At 49.8% G+C, this 19743-nt stretch overlaps 1 protein-coding gene and 1 long non-coding RNA gene across 7 annotated transcripts in view; one reads left to right on the top strand and one right to left on the bottom strand.

The window, feature by feature from the left end:
* Nucleotides 1–19743, bottom strand: part of RPH3AL (rabphilin 3A like (without C2 domains)) — a 130514-nt gene that overhangs the window by 43239 nt on the left and 67532 nt on the right. For 5 of the 6 annotated variants that reach the window (XR_009347929.1, XR_009347930.1, XR_009347928.1 and 2 more), the window contains one exon: nt 14520–14606. The exons of the other annotated variant lie outside the window; for it this stretch is intronic. Coding sequence is in view for 1 of the 5 variants with exons in the window: in XM_059148390.1 (XP_059004373.1) it covers nt 14520–14606 (87 nt within the window). In the remaining 4 variants the exon portion in view is untranslated. The remainder of the gene's footprint in view (nt 1–14519; nt 14607–19743) is intronic. 6 annotated transcript variants of the gene reach the window in all.
* LOC131816063 (uncharacterized) lies at nt 13230–15942 on the top strand. Its single transcript, XR_009347936.1, has 3 exons — nt 13230–13710; nt 14918–15109; nt 15695–15942. It is a non-coding gene; the product is annotated as an uncharacterized LOC131816063 (long non-coding RNA).

Raw genomic sequence — 19743 nt, 5'->3', positions numbered from 1 at the left:
GTGTTTAAACACAGGCTCAGAAACGTATTCCACGGCCAATGTGAAAGTGTTTCTGGGCTGACCGCTCCCCGGCAGGACTGGTGGGCCTCTTGGGAATGCTTTCCTCGGCTACGGATCTGATTATTGCTTCATTTCCAATGGCTCTTGCTCCTTCTTGGGGGAAAACCAAGAATTCTGAGGTTCTATGGCCTTGTCTGTCTTCCAGAGACACGGTGGTTTCTCTTTGTTTGCAGCTTTCTCCCCTCCTGCCTTCTGAGAGAGCTTTAAAGGTTTTGTTCTTAGCACCGACTCAAGCTTTTTGGGGTCTGGTTTTTGCAATCCCTTGTTACCTTTAAGGGGTGTACTGTGAAATCTAGCATCCACACGAAACTGCATGAAAACACAGTATATTTCAAACAATTATACTCAAGTAAACACCTGTGAACTGGTGAAGAAATTAAGTATTACTGAATCTGAGAAGCCCCTCTAAGCCCTCCCTGTCTTCCAGAGGAAGCCACTAGGAACCTTGTGTTGGGGTGCCTGGGTGGCTCAGTCGGTAAGCGTCTGCTCTCTGCTCAGGTCATGATCCTGGGGTCCTGGGATCGAGCCCTGCATGAGGCTCCCTGCTCAGCAGGAAGCCTAGTTCTCCCTCTCCCACTTCCCCCTGCTTGTGTTCCCTCTCTTGTCTCTGTCAAAAAAAAAGTGGCAGGAGGCGCCTGGGTGGCTCAGTGGATTAAGCCGCTGCCTTTGGCTCAGGTCATGATCTCAGGGTCCTGGGATCGAGTCATCGGGCTCTCTGCTCAGCAGGGAGCCTGCTTCCCTCTCTCTCTCTCTCTGCCTGCCTCTCCATCTACTTGTGATTTCTCTCTGTCAAATAAATAAATAAAATCTTTAAAAAAAAAAAAAAGTGGCGGGGGAGGAGAAAAACTTTCCAACATCTCAAGACAGGCTCTCTTAAAAAAAAAAAAAAAAGAATCTTGTGTTAAGCAATCCCTTGTTTTTCTATTAAACAACAACAAAACAAAAAACGAAAAACCACCTATGTGTGCCTTTCTAAATAAGATAGTATTTACTATTACTTGTTTCTGAACATCATATTCTTGGATCACTGTGTATTCTTTGGTGATTTTTTTCCTTTTGCTTATTGTGTTTCTAATTCATCCTTTGATGAGTTTAGCTGCTGTTCTTTTTTCACTGCTATATATTATTCCATAGCCATGATTTATCTATCCACTGCACTGTGAAAGGCCATTTGGGCTGTCTGCAGTTTTTTGCTGTAACAAAATATACTGCTACATGCACTCTTGGTCATGTCTCCTGAGGAGCACTGTGAGAGTGTCTCTAGGTCATACAACCAGGAGTTGGGGGTGACGTGGGACATCGTGCATAGGAGATGATATGCAAAAGGTACCAGGTGCAGTGTGGAGATGAACCAGCCGGGACTCCTACCAAAAGGACTACTCTGATTTAGTTTGTAGACAAGGGAGCATCAGGAGCTGGCCCATGACTGTGACAAAATCCTCAAGTTGATGCAGGTTGGAAGAGCCGGCAAAGTTCAAGGGTCAAGGGGACAACCAGGTGCTGGGACTCAAAGCCAGGTTCGGAGATGCAGATGGTTATTAGGAAGCAGTCAGGGCCAGGCTGGGCTTCAGTTTTGGGTGCATCAGCCTGGTCTGGGATGTAATGACCTACAAAGTCGAAACAAGAAGAAGCAGGGCAGGAATCCAGGAGTCCCCCGAGGGGCAGAGGGAATGACTACTTTGGCAATGAAGCGGAGAGAGGTTGAGGACCACCTCTATTCATCCATCCTGTCTCCCTCCAGCCCTGGAGCTGTCCTGGAATAGGGGGGCTGAGGGCCTATTCTTGAGAGCAGTGGTCACTGGTCTGGTAGAAAATCAGGAGCAAAAAGCTGGTCTAGTTGCAAGAGCCTGTGAGACAGCCAGGTTCAAATGCTAGCTATTTGTGTCCTTCCTGTGTCACCTTGGACTTGTCACTTGAGGTCCCAGAGCTTCCATTTGGCTGGAAAGTGGGGATACAAACCCCCATGCCTGGCCCAGAGGAGGATCCCAACAAAGGCCAATTCTTTTCTGCTTTGTTTTTTGACAGAGGGATCTTCTGGCACTGTGGCAGGTCATGTGACTTGAGTTATTTCGTTAGAAGAGGGGATGGATGTGTTTTTCCGGGGCTGGGCACCACCTAGGAGCTTAATAAATACTTCCTGAAGGATGGAGTCACACTCTACTCCCTAGTCTCCATCTGCAAGACAGCTGGCTGGGGGAGGGGCATAATCGTGCCAGCCAATGTCATTTGGCATCTGAAAAACGGGCAGGAAAATCTGATGATCCAAATTTTTATTCAAATTAATGCAGGAAAACAACCAAATTATATTCTTTCTCCCTAGCTTTTCGCCCACCTCCCAGGGACACATACATGATGATATCATAGCAAAGAAGCCAAGAAAACCAGGTCATAGAGGTCTAATAACAGGGGCATGGGAGCAGAGCTGGGTTGTGGTGTCACGATACCCACATACCCACAGTGACAGTGAAGCTGGACTGTACCATGTTATGCTATAGATGAGGCTAGTCACACAGATCACAAAGTTCCTAAGCCCACAGACCACTGAGCACCATGAGGTGGCTGAGTAAGTGGGGGGCACCCACGATGTGACAGAGCCAAGCGTTAGGAGCTATGGGCCATGCTCCTGGTAAGGCTTCGTAGCCGGCCACGTCAACCCATCTCCCTACTTCCTACGGTCAAAGGCCCCCCCACCTCCTGTCAAGCCCCCTTCCTCCCCCACCCCCGGAGTGGAACTCAGGACTTTGACTTTGGAAGGGGGGTTATCTCACCAGCTCCATGCTGCTCTGTGAACACGTCGGCACAGCGTGTCCCCATCCTGGACAGTTCCTCCCCCAGAGCCCCTGGCCTCCCTGCTCTACCTTCTTTAGGTCTTTGCTCACATCTTACCTTCTCAGAGAGGTCCATCCTGGTCAGTCTCCACCCTTCCCCCTTTTTACATTTTTATTTTTTTAAGATTTTATTTAGTTATTTATTTGAGAGAGACCGAGCCAGAGAGCACAAGCAGGGGAAGCAGCAGAGGGAGAAGCAGACTCCTCGCTGAGCAGGGAGCCCAATGTAGGGCTTAATCCCAGAGTCCTGAGATCATGACCTGAGCTGAAGGCAGATGCTTAACCAAGGGAGCCACCCAGGTGCCCCTCTCCCCCCTTTTTTAAAACTGTGGTTAAAATATATATTATATAAATCTTACCATTCTGCCCATTTTTAGCTACACAGTCCAGGGCTATTAAGTACACTCACATGACTGCGTTACTACCAATCCCATTCGTCTCCAGACCTTTATCAGTTTCATCTGAAACTCTGGCCCATGAAAGAGTACTTCCTCCTTCCCCCAAGCCCCAGCCCCTGGCAACCACAATTCTACCTTTTATGAGTGTGACTACTCTAAGGAGCCCACATACATGGGGTCCTACAATATTGGTCCTTCTGTGTCTAGCTTATTTCCCTTAGCATAATGTCCTCCAGGTTCTTCCATGTTGTAGCGTGTGTCAGAATTCCATTCCTTTTTAAGACTCGGTACTATGAACAATAATCAATACACACAACATGTTGTCCATCCATTCATCAACAGACGACACCTGGGCTGTTTCCATCTGCAGGCTGATGTGAATAATGTGGCAATGAACATTAGTGGACGATGTCTGTTGGAATCCCTGCTTTCGGTTCTTTAGGGGATACGCCCAGAAGGAAAACTGGTAGGTCACTAATCTGCTGAGATGCTGCTTGTCCACAAAGGCTCCAGTGTTCCACATTCCCCCCAGCAGTGTGCGAGGGGCCAATCTCTCCACATCCTCACCAACACGTACTATTTTCTGTTTTTTTTTGTTTTTTTTTTAAAGGATTTTATGTATTCATTTGATAGAGTGAGAGAAGGCACAAGCAAGGAGAGAAGCAGCAGAGGGAGAGGGAGAAGCAGGCTCCCTGATGAACAAGGAGCCTGATTTGGGGCTCGATCCCAGAGCCCCAGGATCGTGACCTGAGATGAAGGCAGACGCTTAACCAATGAAGCCACCCAGGCACCCCAAATTCCTGCTTTTTCAATGTCAGCTATCCTAATTAGGTGGTGACGCCCTCCCCATCCCGCCCCCACCACTCCTGATCCTTGGCTCTGTTCCTCTTTTTTTTTTTTTTTTAAAGATTTTATTTATTTATTTGACAGACAGAGATCACAAGTAGGCAGAGAGGTAGGCAGAGAGAGAGAGGAGGAAGCAGGCTCCCTGCTGAGCAGAGAGCCCAATGCGGGACTCGATCCCAGGACCCTGAGATCATGACCTGAGCCGAAGGCAGCGGCTTAACCCACTGAGCCACCCAGGTGCCCCTGTTCCTCTTTTTTTTTTCCCATTCAGAATCTGACAGCCTATATAATTGCTTATCGATTAGTTCAGTTACGTTCATTGTCTGTTCTCTCTCTTCTCCCCCAGCCCCTGCTAGGATGTAAACTCCAGGTACAGGTATTTGGCTGTTTTGTTCACTGCTATGTTCCAAGGGCCTAAAATAGTACCTGGCACATAGTGAGTCCTCCATGATGAGTGAATGAACAAATGAACAAAGGGAAGAACAGGAAGTTGAGTTGTTAGAAGCTCTGGAGGCAGACACTCCTGCTCTAACTCCTGGTCCTATCAATTACCACCTGGTGTCTTTGGGCAAGTGACCTCCTTTCTCTAAGCCTAAGTTCCAGCATCTTTCCCACAAGGACAATAATGAGTACCTCACCGGGCTGCTGAGAGGCTGAAGCTAGATATTCACTGTCTGGACCACAGTGGGAGCCCAGTTAATGTCCATACTCAGTGCTGGACTGGATTCCTCTGGAGTGCACCAGCAGGACAATGGGGCCAGTGGCCAAGAGCACAGTAGTGATAAAGTCCTCTTTGCAGTGCACAGATACAGGTGCAGGCAGGAACCTCAAATAAGGGGTGGGGAAGAGGGCGGGAGATGACTCTGCCCTTTCCCCACAGGAGGAAGGCAGGGCTAATTGACCCCAGGATCCTACTTCTTCTGCCACTTCCATGTTTGTGGGAGGCCAGGAGCCTGCACCAACGGTCTGCCTGGCACAGCCACAGAGTGTGGGAGGCGACCAACACACCGAGGAAGTATGACCATCCGGGTCCCCCTGGGACGCTGTGACAGCAGCCCAGAGCCAGACACAGATGGTGGGGCAGGCGGGTGGCTGCCTCCTCGAGTGCCAGCCACCCACTCCTGAGCACACGCATGGGTCTCTGGAGGGGGCCCTCTGGCAAAGCTGTTTGCAGCAAAAATCCAAACTGCAAGCAACAGCAGGACCGGGAGAGAAGCAGCGTGGGGAAGCAGATGGCAGTTTTGCAGGGAGCACAGGCTGCTGGCCTGGGAAGCAGGTGCCATGGGGGTGCTGGGCTCAGCAGGCGCGGCTGCCTCCCACTGGCACTGGGTGGCAGTGAGGGGAGCCCCTGCTTCTCCTGGCCTCCCACAGGCCTGTGCCAAGGTGGACCCTCTCCCAGGTGCTTATCTGGGCTATACTGGTCAGGCTAGGCAATTTAGAGATGATTTTTTAAAAAAGATTTTATTTATTTATTAGAGAGAGACACAGAGATAGCACAAGCAGGGGAGAGGGAGACACAGACTCCCCACTGAGCTAGGAGCCCAATGTGGGGCTGTATAAGGGGCTCGATCCCAGGACCCTGGGATCCTGATATGAGCCGAAGGCAGATGTTTAATCATCTGAGCCACTCAGGTACCCCAATTTAGAGATGATTTAAAGACCACCATGGGAAGCCCCTTTCCTACTTCAAAAACACCTTTCCAGTCAATCAACAAACAGGAGAGAGGGGCCACGAGTTGAGAATACAGACTCAGTGCCAACGGGCATCCAGGTGGGACCCCAGCCAAGGCTAGCTGTGATGAGACTTTGGGAAATCAAAAGCACCCTGCTGGGAAAAGGTTCTGAAGTGATCTGAACAGGGAACCCTCTTTCCTTTTTTTGCAAACATCTCTTTCAATTGGGAAACATTTCCTGAGTCCCTTTTATATGCAGAGCGCTGCAGGAAACGGAGTAAGTGTTGGTGTGGCCTGGACTCCACTGAGTTATAATCAGGATGCAGAGTGAAACTGCAAAGGCAAAGCAAACACTCTAATTGTATTAATCAGCTTTCAATTGCTTACAAATTGGTCTTCTCCCCTTCCTAGCTCAGCCCCCTTGCAGACTGCCTGCATTCTCAAAGCCTTACTCCAAAGCTATAGCCTCTGAAAAGAGGCTAGCGGAATGGTTTCTAGAATCCTGGGGAATTTAGAGTCTAATTAACTTTTCCATGGATTACAGTAGAACTCTGAGTGAGTCACTCATTTTTTTTTTTAAATGAATTGGGATTAAAGGCTAAACAAGAAATGAAATGATTTCCGCCTTGCAACGTCATGTGCTTAGAAGCCCACTAACACATTCAGGAAAGCATGTGAAGAAAGGGCAGAAGGACACCAGCCAAGGAGGAATCTGACGGTCAACCTACATACAGCTGGTCCCCCATCAGACGACAGAGTGGGCCAGATGGGAAGAACATCACTGGTCCACCTAGCAGGGAAGGTGGGGGGCAAGGGTCCAAAGCCTTCCCGGCATGTCTGTGGGTTTCTGGTGCTGTGGAGGAGCTGTCTCCCTCCCCCAACCCTGTATTCATTGATGGGAGAGAGACTCCCAGAAAAGAACCAGGTGTGGGAAGGAACTGGCATAGTGAGCTGCATCTGGGAAGGTGTGCTTCTTTAAGGCTCAACAGTGGGAGAGCAGGGATAGGCAGGAAGGACAAACTAGGCCTGCAGATTTCTCCATCCCCCCTAGACCCAATGGCCAGAAGGCCAGGTCACAGGAGAGCCATGGTGCGCCTTGGGGGGAGTGAAATCCCTGACAAAGGACAGGGTTTGCTAGCCGTGCATGTGCTGTCTCAGGTAAATCCCGAGGCTGCAGCACTCACAGCGTCTGAAGGTGGATGGATGCGTGTGCACCAAGACAAACACAGACCTCCAAAGTCAGAACGGGGGAATTGAAAATGATCTGGTAGAAGACCATGGATACAGAAGACAGAGAATGGAAATGCACCCTTCAAGTTAAAAGTGCCCCCAAGAAGAAACAAGAATGGTTGAGAACGAAGCAACAAGCAAAAACATAGTTGAAACACTTTCTGGAGTCCAAGATCCCAGTCTATCTTTTCTAGACCACAATCAATGAAAATGACCCAGGCATATCCAGACAAAATTTTTCATTTCCCAATATATACATATAAGTAACACCTCCAGGTTATTTAGAGAGGAATAAAAGCAAAGTCTGGCTTCAGACTTCTCCCCCGTGTCTGTGCTTGCCATGAAAACTACTTTCTGTTGTGCACTGGATCCTGTCATCCCGCCTTCTCTTTTTCTCAGTTTTGCCTTCACGGGCTTCATCTACTTGGAGGCTCAGCTGCACGCTCGAAACGATCCTCTGGCTCCCAAGGTCCTCTTTGGGGTTCTACAGCCGTGCCTGAAGTGCCATTTAACCAGTCTACTGAGGGCCACTTCACGTTCCCTTCGGGTCTGTCTGTCCGTCCTTCCCTCCTTCCGCCCCTCCCTTCCTTGCCTTCCTCCTTCCCTTCCATTTATTTATTTATTTTAGAGAAAGAGAAGAGTGGAGGGGAGAGACAGAGAGAGAGAGAGAACCGAGCCAACTTGGTGCTGAGCCTGACGCGGGATTTGACCTCAAGACCCTGAGATCCTGACCTGAGATGAAACCAAGAATCAACTGCAACTCCCAGGTGCCAGCCGTGCCCCCTCTTTCTGGTTCTTTAAATCTCGAACACATGTCCAAGTTTATTAAATTGCCAACAAGGAAATCAGAAAAGTGACTACAGAGTGTGCCTGTTCAAGGAGGGAATGGAGATGGGAGTGGGGGAGGGGAGTGGGGAGATCCAATGCTTATGTAGCAGCAAGTTGAAAAAAGGCTAATTGGGTAAAAACTGTATTGTGTGGTCACAAAAACATAAAGACATCATATTCATGACAGTTGGTAGAGCAGAAATAGGGCCTTGGGACTCCAGGCTGTTGGGAGTGACAACCAGGGATCAAAAATAAAAAACAATTGATACGAAGCAAATGATATGGGGCTGCCTGGATGGCTCAGTGGGTTAAGCCTCTGCCTTTGGCTCAGGTCATGATCTCAGGGTCCTGGGATCGAGCCCCACATCGGGCTCCCTGCTCAGTGAGCAGCCTGCTTCCCTCTCTCTGCCTACCTCCCTCTCTGCCTACTTGTGATCTCTGTCTGTCAAATAAATAAAGAAATAATAATAAAAAAAAAGGCAAATGATAAGGAAGCCTATGTAGCTGTTAATGGGAATGACATTAAATTATTGTTCTAGAAAACTACCAAATTAAGTTCAATTGAGTTTTAAAATTTATTAATAAAATTTTTCATTTTTATTTACTTCTTAAAGATTTTATTTATTTGAGAGAGAGAGAGAGAATGAGAGAGAGAGAGCATAAGGAGGGAAGGAGAGACAGATTTCCTACTGAGCAGGGAGCCCGATGCGGAACTAGATCCTGGGACTCCAGGACCATGACCTGAGCTGAAAGCAGTTGCTTAACCAACTGAGCCACCCAAGCACCCCACATTTTTCATTTTTTAGAAATGAAAATGGTTCATTTTTTTTCAAATGAACCATTTGAAATTCTTGGAAGGGAATTTCACTTGGTTTATTTTTCAAATTTGGTGATTCCTTTCTCAAATGTCCTGTTTGTTTGATGTGGTTTCTCTTCCTTCTCTTATCTCTTTTATGTCACTAATTTTAAAAATGTATTTATATTTCTAGTTTCTTTATTTTCTCCCATTCTCTGGATACCAGTCCTACTTGTTGCATTTGCTGACTCTCCCTCATGGTGATTCTTTCCACATGTGGTTGGCGGACAAGGGACAAAAGCCACAGAATTCAGAGTGAGAAAGATTATCAATTCTACCATCAGTCACGTGTCTTTTTTGTATAAAGGCAAGAGCTAGTGAGGCATCTGCGTGACTCAGTCAGTTAAGCAGCCTACTCTTGATTTGGCTCAGGTCATGATCTCAGGGTTGTGAGGTCGAGCCCCATGCTGGGCTCTGTGTTCAGTGGTGAGTCTGCTTGGAATTCTTTGTCTCCCTTCCCTCCACCCCATCCCTACTCTCCATCTCTCAAATAAGTAAATAAATAAATCCTTTCAAAAAATTAAAAAATAAAAGCAAGGGTTATTACTAGATAGAAAAAGACATACCATGCATGAGCCCTTATTTATGACTACACAAAATTATATGTCAGCTAATTATGGAATAAATCAAAAGTAGTAACATAAAGGTCTATAAGAAAAGAGGAAGGGTGCCTGGGTGGCTCAGTGGGTTGGGCCGCTGCCTTTGGCTCGGGTCATGATCTGGGGGTCCTGGAATCGAGTCCCGCATCCGGCTCTCTGCTCAGCAGGGAGCCTGCTTCCCTCTCTCTCTCTCTGCCTGCCTCTCTGCCTACTTGTGATCTCTCTCTGTCAAATAAATAAATAAATCTTAAAAAAAAAAAAAGAAAAGAGGGAATATAAATGCTGCTATTTATTTTTCTCTTCCAAGAATCCATTCTGAGGATATAATTTTAAATGCAGGCAAGAAGTTATGTACAGATATATACTGTGGTTCTTAATAAGGGGGAAAAAAAAGGAAATAACTTAGATATCCTAAATAACCAAATGTAGCCATATGAAGAATGTTTTCAAAGAGTTAATGACTGTGCTGAAAACTACTTATGATACAATGTTAATTTTTTTAAAAATTTTATTTATTTATTTGAAAGACAGAGATCACAAGCAGGCAGAGAAGCAGGCAGAGAGAGAGAGTGGAGGAAGCAGGCTGTCTGCGGAGCAGAGAGCCTGATGTGGGGCTCGATCCCAGGACCCTGGGATCATGACCTGAGCTGAAGGCAGAGGCTTTAACCCACTGAGCCACCCAGGCACCCCTACAATGTTAATTTTAAAACATAGGTTCAATAATATAAAGAAATAAGGCAGAAGAAAGACCGGAAGTAAACATGCCAAGATGTTTGTTAGCAGTGATTGTCTCTGGATCCTAAGATTTTCCATTCTGGGGGAGGGGGAGTGTATTTCTTTATGCTTTTTGATATACTGTAAATGTCAATAATCCACATTAACTTCATAATCAGAAAAGAGTAAAGTATGTAATATTAAAAAAAAATGAAAACTTTAGGGCGCCTGGCTGTTTCAGTTGGTGGAGCATGTGACTCTTGATCTTGAGGTTGTGGGTTTGAGCCCCACGTTGGGCATACAGATTACTTAAAAATAAAAACAACAGGGGTGCCTGGGTGGCTCAGTGGTTGGGTGGGTCATGATCTCGGGGTCCTGGGATTGAGCTCCACATTGGGCTCTCTCTGCTCGGTGGGAAGCCTGCTTCCCTCTCTCTCTCTCTCTCTCCCTGCTTGTGATCTCTGTCAAAAAAATAAATAAAATCTTAAAAAAATAAATAAATAAAAACAACAGGGGCACCTGGGTGGCTCCAACAGTTAAGCGTCTGCCTTCTGCTCAGGTCATGATCTCAGGGTCCTGGGATTGAGCCCCCCATCGGGCTTCCTGCTCAGTGGGGAGCCTGCTTCTCCCTCTCCTTCTGCCCCTCCCCATTGCTTGTGCTCTTGCTCACACAATCTTTTTCAAATGAATAAATTTTTTTAAATCTAAAAAAAATAAAAATAAGAAATGAAAATTTCAAGGAGTAGCAACAGCTAAGAATTTAAATATCTAGGATAATATTAACTAGGAGAGCTGAAATACCGTCATACTGACTTTGACATTATAATAGACCATTTATTCTCAAAACAATAGCCAGAGTATCCTTTAAAAAGAGGTAGGGGAGGGGCACCTGGGTGGCTCAGTGGGTTAAACCTCTGCCTTTGGCTCAGGTCATGATCTCAGGGTCCTGGGATCGATTCCCACATTGGGCTCTCTGCTCCACGGGGAGCCTGCTTCCTCTAATCTCTCTCTCTGCCTGCCTCTCTGCCTACTTGTGATCTGTCAAATAAATAAATAAAATCTTAAAAAAATAAAAAAAGAGGTAGGGGATTCAGGTCATGTCTCTACTATGTTCAAGACCATCCAAGTACTGCCCCTTCCACTCAGAGCAAAAGCCAAAGCCCTTACACCGGCCTACAAGGACCAACGTGCTCTGACTCCCTGCCACATCTCTGACCTCCTCTTCCAGTCACACTGGCTTCCTTGCTGTTCCTCAAGCCTACCAAGGACTGCCTGCCTCAGGGCCTTTGCACTCACTATACCCTCCACTTGGAATACTTTCCAATCACAGAACAACATAGTGTGCTCAAATGCCATCTCATCCATGAACCCTTCCCTGACCACCATATAAAACACAGCAGCTACCTGCCACATTCCCAGCACCCTCCCCCCTTTACCCTGAGCACCTTGTCACCATCTGTGACATGGCAGGATTTATGATGTCGGTGGTCTCCCTCTCCCACGAGAGGAGCTACTTTGCCTAGCACATAGAAGATGCTCGGTAAATACATGTTGGATGCTCATATGGATAAGCGCATTAAATTGGAGCTGAAGTTCACATTGGTGGGGCTGAAGTACACAGAGCAGGCAGCAACACCAACCTGAAAGCACCCGGGACCTTTAACCAGCACCCAGGAAAAAAATCTGGACAATTACAGCCAGAGAGGACAAGGAGGGACATGTCAAAAGGAGAGGCAGATCTGAGCATCTAGACACAAAAATATGAGTCTCCACCAGAAAACTCAGGTTCTCCCATCAGGACGTGGCTTCTGCCGCAGGACAGAACTCCACGTTTTTATCACAGGCTCAGAAACAGCTCTAAGTGGCACTTAAAATGACATTTTAAATGCTTTCTATTTAACTATCTCTTTGTTGTGATTAGATAATTTTTTCTAAGACAAAAAGGCATGAGGAAACCAATTACCCTGTCACTCTCCCACCCCCAAAGCAGCCCCTGGATACAGCCTCCACGGGTACACAGCCTCCAAGACCTGCATACTGTCTGTTGCGGCCCAGCCACACCTCCTAACTGGCTGCGGTATGCCAGGTACCACAGAGAGGGAACGGAGGAGCACTCCTGATCTTGCTAAGTTGTATTGGCCTCCAGAAGTTCAAGGACAAACTGATAGCACACTGCACAGCCTCATATTCTTTGCCTTAGAAGAGATAAGAAAATTCATCCTAAGCTATTTTGGACTTTTCTGGGCTCTGGAGATTAGGAGGGGCCGGTGGTGGGCCTGCACAAGGCAGCTCAGGACGGTTGGGGGGGTGGTAGCGTAAGGATGACCTGAGGGGGTGCTGGCCAGGGGCAGCTGCCTCCTGACTGCTCCACTAAATCATTACATTTGCTGAGTTCATCCTCCACCTCCTCTTCCCTGGCAGCTCCTTCCTCTCTGTCCTCCCACAGCTGGGGGGTGACTGTCATTTCATCCTGCTAAGTGTCTGCCACAAGATACTCTTTGAAGGAATTTCCTCTCTTGCGGCAGTGGATATCCCTGCCTCTAAAAAGGGAACCCTGAAGACCAGAAAGACCTCAGGTTCAAAGTGGGGATTTCTGGCTGGGTGAGAGGGAGGTCTCTGATATTACGAAGTTCCTGTTCAAGACAGACATTTATGTGCCTTTTGTACACTTTAATGACCTTGCTCGATTCCCACAGCACCTCTGGTGCTTTCACCCTGCAATGGATGAGAAATCAGGGACCTCCAGGCAAGACAGAATCATAGTTCATACTCTGAGGACCTTCCTTGTTCCAAAAACACAGCAGGGACCGATGAGAATATTCTAAAAACAAGAAAACTTATCTGTGCTTTAAAAATAAGATATATTCTCTATACCTATCTCAATGGATCGGAGACTCCAAACAGTTACTATTTTGAGGGGCTGAAGGCACAGCCTACTGAGCTCTGAGTCCAGAAGCAGGTGGAGGGAGGCAGCTGGGAGCTTAGCCTAGCAGGCCACGGGGACTAAAAGTGCCACCTGGGAGGTGGAGCACCAGAACCGGAGCCACTGAAAGTGGGAGCTGGTGAAGGGATTTCCCACCTGGGGAAGGAGGCTGAAAAGAGCACAGATGTCCGCCCTGCCCAAGCCAGTGATGATCTACTCTGGGCATAATCCCCATTGTCACTGTGGACAATCACTAACCCAAGACACAAGGGTTTGCCCTTGGGGGTGGGGGTGGGGCGAGGGGGGACCCAGGCCCTGTGTGGAGGAAACGCAGGACCCCTCGGCAGGAGATATGGCTGGAGGTGGTGGGGCAGGGAGACAGACTGACTCCCACTCAAGCTGAGCATACAGACCCAAATTCCAAGACACCTGAGGAAAGCTGACGCTAAGAAAGACAAAGGACAAAACCAACAGTTGGGAGACGGTCCCAAGGTTTAATGAACTAAAGACTACCCGGTACTAACGACTCTCCCCAGAAAGTATCCAGAAAGATTAAAGGAAGAAACAAGAAAGAGCAGTTCAGAGCCCCTGGAGGATGGATTGAGGTTCAGCAATGGATCCAAGGGGATTTCCAGGAGAGGATACACGCGTTAGCAGGAGAGCAATATTCAAGGACAGCACAGCTGAAAATTTCCCACAACTGAAGACCTTTTATGGATCCTCCAATTAAAAGCCCATATCAGTTGCCAAGCAAGGTAAGTAAAAAAATAAACCCGCACCCGGAAAACCGGGGGTATGCTGCAATGTGCCCAGCTCATTCTGTTAGCAGATCCCTGCCCCGTGACCCTCCGCGGAGAGAAGCTTCGTGCTGACATCCTCCGTTTCAGCCCCGACCCTGGTACAGTAGAGGGAGCCCTAGGGTTTGGGGTTAAGAGACACAGTTTGAGGCCCCCACCTGTGATTGCCTCAGAGAACTCACTGAGCCTTGATTTCTTCTCCTCAAATGGGGTCAGAACTAGAAGTATGGAAACGTACCAGAAGGGACTCTGGGGTGGTATCATCACAGCAGACCACGGCTATGTTGGGTTTCCAGTTCTCCCACCAACTAGTGTGCCTGTAAGTTACTTGTGTCTCCATTGCTCCACCAGTAAAAGGGGATAATCATAGCAACCGCCCGTGGGGTGGTGTCAGAATGGAAGGAATCTATCTATATAAAGAACTTGGTGCAGTGCCGGGTGCATAGTTAACAGCCTAGGATAGCCATTGCTGTTACTGTAATAAGAGCCTTGCCCAAAATGCTATACGCACCTGTGCTCGGTGCAAAGGACTTCCCACCAAAACCACGGGGCCCAGGCACAGCAGAACCAGGGCTCCCTACCCCCTCTGCACGCGGAACAGGCAAGCAGACAGGCTAACCCTCCCCACCCTTCTTCCTGGCCATCCTCAGTGGTCCCACCTGGCCTCTAGAGAAGGCCCTCCCAGCAACCAACCATGGATTTCCCCAACTGCAAGTGTGCTTGGACCCACCCCAGCCCACCCCCACCTGTTGCCCTGGGCATCCTACCTCTCTCTGCTCGCTGCAGATCTTACACAGCCAAAGAGGCCTCTTCTGGCCAGGGGAGGCCTCGATCCCACATTTCGTGCAGACTTTCTACAAGAGAGAGGACAGAGGAATGTAAGCACTTCATCTACTTCCTCCTTGGTTGAGGGGCTGAGAAACTCAAACTGATGCAAGGAACCCACTGGCATCTTCCAAGGGGATGGTGTGAGACTCAGACCAGCAGGGTACATAACTCAAAGGGCACAGATCACCTAAAACCCATAGCTGGCTTTAGGGCACGACAGGGGTACCCATCCGTGGATCGCCACGACATAAATTCCCCACCACGCCCCCACTGCATTCTGTTAGGGTCCCATAAAAAAGGAAGCTGGCTGATATTCATGGCTTATCATTTTCCACAGTAAAGAGCTGGAAGCCACCCAAACCCCTGATACCAGGGGAAGATCCAGGCCAGCAGAACGGAATACAATGTGGCCTTGACTTAGCAGATTATGTCGCTACCTGGTAACAAGGGCAGCAAATGATACTGTTCAACAACGAACACACACATTTGTATACAACCATACAAACACCTCACGTGAGTGCCTGACAAGGTAAGAGGATGATCTGGGGAGAAACACCGGTGGCAGGTTTATGCCACATTGCCCACGGGATGATTCCAGGAACCCTGTTATGTAAGTAGGAGGCCCGTTTTATAGGCAAGCAACCCAGGGGTCAGAGTACTTGGAAAATTTGCCCAAGTTCACGCAGCAGGTGAGTTAGATAGCCTCAGGTCTGACTCTAGAGCCATTATATAATTTTCTCCAGACGCATAAGTAGCCCGGACCTAGTTTCCTTAGTGTTTTTCCTTTAACAGTGTTGCTGAAGTTCATGACTTCTGCATCCACGTCTCGCTTCTCTGAAACACACAGCAGCAAGCAGCAAGCGGGGTTGGGCAAGGCCAGATGAAATTCGCAGGGAGGGAGAGGGGGACTTTGTGGGGCTGGGACCTGTTTCCAGCTAACCCAGGCACAGTATGACTCAGCGGCCGGCCGTGTGTCCTCCTCAGAGAGCTGCCCCACCTGCCAACCCATCTTCCTACCCCCATGGAAGCAGCCCTGTCCCTGCCAGGCTGGGGGCTCTCTCCTGCCTCCCGCCACCCGGGGAAGGTGAGATCTGTAGCTTGGCCTTTTCTGCAGGCTGCCAACTGAGCAAGGAGCACACTCTCCTCAGAGAGGGAAATGTCACCGACTTGGCTTCCCAGAGCATGTCGTCACTGCCCGACCAGGCGGATGAGCCCAGCACCGCGGGAGGCAGGAGCCAGCTCTCGGCAGAAGGAAAGCTTGGATACATGGGGGGGTGGGGGTGGGGGGGTGGTGAGACATTTGCTACCATTCAACACTCAGGTATGAGAAATGCCACATCCATTTCTCCAAATAAAATGCAACCTGCTTCAAGCTTTCGTCGGTCTGGGCCGGCAGAAAGTCCATTCCAGTCACAGCCGGGGCCCCTGGGCAGCTCCTGTGAAGGCCCTGAGCTGGGGGTCTCTGGAGGTGCAGTCCATCTGGGAAGGGGTCAGCGAGTGTTATCTGGGGTGCTCACTACTCTGCTGTTCTCCCTCTGAGCAACTGTGGTCCCTCGGAGGAGGGGGATGGAGGCCCGGCCACTTTCATACCAGGCCGGGGCTTGGGCTGTGTGACAGGCTGGGGCAGAGCATCACTGGGGCCAGCGGCCTGTCTCCCAGAAGGCCCGAGCTGCCTCTCATGACCTGGTCTGGGGACTCTCCCTACCCTTCCCAGCAACCGTTCTACCCCAAGGACAGGGGCCCCCTTAAGCCCACAAGATGGGCCTCGGAAAAGCACAACATGGGCCTTTCTTGTTGGGGGTAAAGAGAGAGGAAGGAAACCCAGAAGCCAGTTGGCTGGTTTCCTTGCTGTTTCCCACCAACCCACATGAATGGCACGTGTGAGAGTAAGTGAGGCCCTCCCAGCGTGGCGAGATTTTCCTACTGCTGAGCAGGTAGGATGACAGCTCGTCGTCTAAGTTCACTCTGCCCCTCCCAGTGAGATGAACGTGTGAGGAATAACAAGAGGAGAGAGGGCCAGTTACTCCCATTTACTGGACAATGGCAGGGGCCATGCACTAGGGCCCTGGTGACAAAGTATGAACGAGGGGAGGGTCATGCTCTCCATTATGAGGATGAGAAAATTGAGGTTCAGAAGTGTTTATGACTGCCCAAGGCCCCCCAGCAAGTGGGGGGACAGTCAGGATTTAGGAGGCTCCCTTCTTCCAGAACCCAGGAAACTGGATAACTCCCTCCCCAGCTCAGGTGCCCAGCAGGTGCCCAGGGCTCTCCAGGGAGCTGATTCATGTCCCCAGGCGTGTGGCTGATGCCTCTTGACGAGGCAGAGAAGGCAACGCAGGATGACCCTGGGTCAAGGCTCTGTTGGGGGTGGGGGAGCAGCCACACTGCTCCCCAGCTGCAGGACACGGGTTCCAGGAGCGAACACTTGGAAGTGAGGCTGGGAGGGTGGGCACACACATTCCCTCGATAAATATCTGGTGGAATGAACATCTGCGCTGCTGGAGGCACTGCAAGAAACTGGGGGAGAGCGCAGAATGGCCGTGCTGTCTTCTCCTCGCAGACCGTGGGACACAGACCGCCCAGCCTGGGGACAGGAGTGGCATGGACCAGCCGCCCTCCAAGAGCTGCGACAAAGGCTGTTGGTCAATTCTCAGAAAGAGGGATGGGTTGCATGTCCCCAGTGTGCCCTCTGCCTCTTATCCTGTGGGGTGCTGCCCCAGCCCACGCACAAACCTGCTTTCAAGCTAACAGCTATCACTGGAGGAGAACCCCAGTTCTCGCCACCTTTGCCATCTTCATGGGTCTGCAGCGTCTCTGGCTGGGGAATTCGGGCCAGCAAAAAGATAACATGCTCCAGTTCAAATAATACACAATGGCTGCTCTATTAAATCTTGGATCAATAAGAGAATAATGAGCCTTTTCTCCTTATGGGTTTGGTCTTTGCTCCAAGGTTCCAATGAAGAAAATTAGGCAGGTGGCATTTTAAAAAGCCCAGGACAGAGAGGACAAGGCAGCCATGATATCAACTCAGTGCAAAGGAAACACTGCACCATTATGTCAGGGGCAGTGTCGGGGGGAGGGGTCTGGGGTGGTCCCTTACTTCCTGCCTGAGATGGGTTTCCACGGAGTGGAACTGCCCAGGGGGAGAGAGCTCCAGCTTGCAGGCCGGGCCGTGGCTCTCTGTCACTTCCTGCAGCTGCAACCATGTGGGCGTTAAACAGTACAAGTCTAGCTCCTGGGTCAGCCTTGGAGTAGAATCAACAAGGCTCCCGGCCTTCAGCGTGCATGTGCTCGCTCTTCTTTCCCTCCACGTCCCTTTTGCAAAAATGTATTGCAGCTCAGAGCGGGTGGCTCAGGCCGCAGGACACAGGCTTTGGGCAGGAAAGTACAATCCGCCATATAGATGCAAACTTGGACTTGTTTCTGAGCCGCACTTCTTTGCCCGTAAAACGGTGGTAACTGGCAGACTCCCACTGTTGGGAGGAGCGAGGAGATGATTCATGAAAGTGCTTAGCGTACTATGTGGTAAAGAGCAGCAACAACCACGGTTCTTCCCCGCACACCTGTCTCAGCGAAGGATGCCAGCACCCATCAGTCGACACACAGGCCCAAACCTGGAAATGTCCTCGGTCCTCTCCCTCCCTCATTCCCACCAAATAATCCATCGCTGAGAACTCTACATCTCCCTTGGTATAGTCACTTCCCCTTCATCGTGGCCCGCCCCCCACACCGCCCCAGTCCACACTGCAGTCATCTCCAGTGCCCCTGCCTATACCGTGGCCTCCCAGCACATCTCCTCACCCCCACTTTGGCCAGCCTCCAGTTGCTTCCGGCATAGCAGCAGGAGTGATCTTTTCAAGATGCAAATCTAATCATGTCATTTCTCCTGTCCCTGCCAGCTTAAAAACCTCCAGAGACTTCCTGTTGTTCTCTGGATGGAGGCCACCTGCTCTTACATGGTGTGCCATGCCTGCCTGGGTTGGAACCTCCTCATCTGCCTCAGTTCACACCCTTCTCCCCAGCTTTACCACCTTGCTCTCCAGGCTCTGAGACCTAGCCATGTGGGCTTGCCTTCAGGCCCTGGTCTTCACTTGCTTCTTCCACCACAGGACCTTTGCAAGTGCTGCTCCCTCTGTCTGGGATATACTTGGTCATGCTCTCTCATTGTTAACCTATGCATCCTTCAGACCTCAGCAAAAAGCACCACTTCTTCAAGGAAGCCTTCCCGGACTTCGTACTTCAGTGGAGCTTCTGTAACAGTCTCTTTCCTGTTTTCCTCCACTGTCAGGTCAAGATTTTTACCCTCAGGTGTGGTGACTATCATTGCCTCTACTAGGCTGTCAGAGGCCATGTCTATTTCTGTTCACTTTCCTGTTTCCGGTGACCAGCACAATGAATACTTGTGGAATGCATGAACAAATAAACAGGAGATACGTTTAGTATTATCATTGAGAAAAGCCAAGACATAGCCCTTCGTAGAACATGCCGAACTGCTGGGGAGCTGAGACCCCCAGAGACAGGAAACAGTCTGCAGCACAGGCCAGGGTGCACTCCCACCCACACCACATGGTGCTCACCAGAAGGGCAGCAGGAGAGCCCGGACAGGGGACAGAGTGTCTGCAGTGGCAGGATGGCTGGCCAGGTGGGCCTCTGCCTCAGGGCATGGGGCAGGAATCCAGCCAGGCTGGCCCACTCCCAGAGGAAATGACACTGAGGGTCCTTTGTAAAGGATGTGGGGGCATGGGGGAGAGGAGGGATGTGTTCCCTGCCTCCCCGTGACTGCTCCTGCGTGCCCAGGGGTATATCCTGCAGGCCACCTGTGTGTGCAGACTCATTCCATGGTCCCATCAGGTGCCCTCTTGGACATCATCATCATCCAGGCCACTTGGGTCACCCCTCTACTCCTCAAACCACCGCCCTGCAATCCAACACTTTCACCTTCCCACACCACGCCATGGGAGCAGAAGTACAAAAGGTCTGAGAGGCCACTTGCTCCGGATCTCAAGCATTTTATTCCCAGGCCAGGCCTTTACCTCCTCACTGTGAGCGCCCCAACCCATTTCAGGGAGAACCCACGGTCTGTGGAGCTTCCCAAGCTGCTGCTGGTTAGGAGAAGGGAGGGGGCGCAGGGCCCACAGCAGGCAGGAATGCCACCATTGGGCA

The sequence above is a fragment of the Mustela lutreola genome, chromosome 15, assembly GCF_030435805.1.
Source record: "Mustela lutreola isolate mMusLut2 chromosome 15, mMusLut2.pri, whole genome shotgun sequence".
Classification (NCBI taxonomy): Eukaryota; Metazoa; Chordata; class Mammalia; order Carnivora; family Mustelidae; genus Mustela; species Mustela lutreola.
This window is presented reverse-complemented; position numbering and strand designations above follow the sequence as displayed.